This window comes from Echinococcus granulosus, assembly GCF_000524195.1.
Source record: "Echinococcus granulosus chromosome Unknown EG_S00112, whole genome shotgun sequence".
In the NCBI taxonomy this organism is placed as follows: Eukaryota; Metazoa; Platyhelminthes; class Cestoda; order Cyclophyllidea; family Taeniidae; genus Echinococcus; species Echinococcus granulosus.
In genome coordinates this window covers 150,605-153,339 of record NW_020170492.1, presented here as the reverse complement: position 1 = coordinate 153,339, position 2,735 = coordinate 150,605, and the positions used below count along the sequence as shown (strand labels likewise).

At 46.0% G+C, this 2,735-nt stretch overlaps 1 protein-coding gene across 1 annotated transcript in view; it reads right to left on the bottom strand. All coding sequences in view use genetic code 11, as the record gives it.

The window, feature by feature from the left end:
- The window catches only part of EGR_08609 (Teneurin-2), a gene marked incomplete at both ends in the record, with an annotated part of 9,246 nt that extends 7,288 nt beyond the window's left edge, over positions 1-1,958 (bottom strand). The window contains 2 exons of the mRNA XM_024497858.1: positions 1,316-1,460; positions 1,909-1,958. Of these exons, the coding sequence (XP_024347732.1) occupies positions 1,316-1,460; positions 1,909-1,958 (195 nt within the window). The remainder of the gene's footprint in view (positions 1-1,315; positions 1,461-1,908) is intronic.
- Positions 1,959-2,735: the final 777 nt, after the last annotated feature.

The window sequence follows — 2,735 nt, the reverse complement described above, 5'->3', positions numbered from 1 at the left end:
TCTTTTCACACTTTGAAAGCGCTCTATACTTACGTTCTCCTCGACTGCAGGTCCCCTTAAATGCACCGATATCATTCTACAAGTTCTAATAGCTGACTAATTTGCAATCTTCTCCCTTCTTTCAATATCTATCGATAGTTGAAATCTCCTTGAAAGCTCCCTTCATTTCTTCCCCTCTTTGTTCAATAAAGAATCTCAAGGTTTGTAAAAAAGACTTCATACGCGATTTTGCTTCCCTTCTTACCCTTCCTCACTCTCCTTTAGAGAAGGAATGTGAGGCTAATTTATGGTCCCCATTGGGTTTATCTTCAGAATAAACTCGCAGAAAAAGCAAGAGCCTTCGTCTTGTCATTTTGTTTTTTTCCAAAAATTACCTTTTTCCAGCCAATTTGATAGGTTTGAAATGCACCCTGAAACGATTTGCAAAAAAATGTGTTCCTGTCCAAAACGCACTCACCTCCACCACCACCACCACCACCTCCCTGTTGGGCCGGCTATTTGGTCCTAGTGCGCCTTAATGGCACATTTAGTCCGCAGGTCTAGAGCCAAATGTGTCTGCTGATGCAGTAAGATATTTTTAGATGTCTGTCGTTCATCCATTCTCCAACACTGCGCGTTTGACCTAACTGTCCCGTCAATGCCTCCGTTCTAGCCTTTCCGCATTTGTCAAGTGACAGGTCGGTAGTTCACAATTACCGCCCGATCTGTCTGGGCAAAAGCGACACTTCACAAACGGATTCCATTGCTCTGTGATTTCCATCTTAAAAATAAGTGATCATAGTACTCTCATTCTTCCAACGATTTAGCACACCACCGACTTTTAACATTGAGGTCCAAAATGAATGAAAGATAAATGGCTCATGAAAACTGCCCATAATTCCATTGCTGTGGTTGTTGGTGCCGTCGATGTGAGGGAAACCTTCAAATTGGGAGTTTTTTTCACGGGCAATAATATCTATAGCCAAAATCTCATGTGGCAAAAAGAGCGCTAAGTTTACTGAACCTGAGCCAATCAAGCCACAGCTCAACTTGGCTCGACAGCTGAGACGCGTGATGGCGATCAAATGCCGTTTCATGCGAATAACTTCCCACTCACTTCAGTGCAATCTTCATTACTGCAATCAACTACTGATGCTCCATTTCAATCTTTGCAAAAAAGCAATGAAATATATTAAGTCAGGTTGGTCGCCACTAAGGGATGTTGAACTGGTGGTAAAGAAGCCCTTGAAGCCATACCGCAAGCATCACGTCGGAGTCAGACTGGGATTCAGACATAAATCGCAAGTCAGAACGAAATGAGATATTTCCAACTCACCAGGTGGGACAGAGTGGGGTTTTGGTAGTCAAAGACCAGTGTGTTGAGCGTACTGCCGATTTCAGCTGTGCGCAGACGTCGTCTCGAATCATAACTCAAGCGGTAGTTCGAGGATCCCCAGAAGGCTTCTTTTATCTGGCCCTCCCTGCAACACAAAACGGCGAATCCGTCATACGCGTCAAACTAATTGGAATCAACTTGGCGAGAAAAGGGAGGCGGATGAGGCAATGTGTCAACAATGTGTGTGAACAAGTCGAGAGACAGATCTAAGATGGCAACATTCTTAACAAGCTTCTCCAATGAGACTGAGGCATTAGATCACATTTAACATGCTTCTGCCTCCACGGCCCACCCCAAGTAAGTTTCGTGTTTCCTTGTTTCGTTCGATGCGGGATCTCAGTGTTGCTGATAAAGCTGGAGTGAAGGAGGTCGCCACTCTCGATACATTTTGATCAGACTAACCAATTGCCAACATGGCGCCACTACTGACAGATCGGCCTATCGTAGTCTTGTGGCCGTGCCTATTTTATGCACGTGGCCTTCCCTCTTGTCTCTCGCCTAGACCACAAACGCACACTTGCGCATACACATACCCGGCATATTCCGACCGCAAATGTCCTCTGTGCGCACTTCGATGATGCATGAAGGGATTGGTGGTGGTGGTGGTGTGTGTGTAGTCGGTCAACGTTAAAAGTTCACATGACCACTTCCAACACCGACAGTATCATCAACATCATTGGGGTGTGCAATCATAACACCCAGACAGCCAATCACCCAGTTACTACCCCTAGTTGACCTCAAGCCCACAGGCTCCAGGCATTTGCATGAACGCACACAAACACACGTGTTTCTTTGGCGTCCATCGTTCTCTAAACCTGATCAGTCTTGCCTATCCGACTACCCGGTTAACCAGTCAGCTGGCACTGCGTTTGAGCAAACGCCCTCTCCTTTACACCCATTGTTATCGTTGTTCTTCTTGCGATCAGTACGATTGAGAACAACGGTTGGGATCTCGCCTAGCCCAACCATTTTACCGCCTGACCTCATTCACCTTCTCTTATTTTCAAGAAGGCCACTTCCCCTTCCCTTTCCCCCTCCTCCTCCTCCTCCGCCCTACACCAACTCATCATGCGTTTGTCTAGCCTAGAGCTTTTTATCCCATCAGTCACGCTGGTCAAGTAAGCATAACTCCTATCGTTTCACACTTCCACACTAGGTCAGGATCGTGCATCAGGATTAAAATCACCCGCCTGAATGGCACCGCGTCCAAATTATCACATTGGTACACTGTGCGCCCAGATCACCTTCATTACATTCAGTTGTTACACCCTATCTAGCCAAACGCTTTGCTTACTGATTTTTCTACGTAACCGAGCTGACGCATTTTCTCAAATAATGCAAATTCGTTGGATCCTGTGTG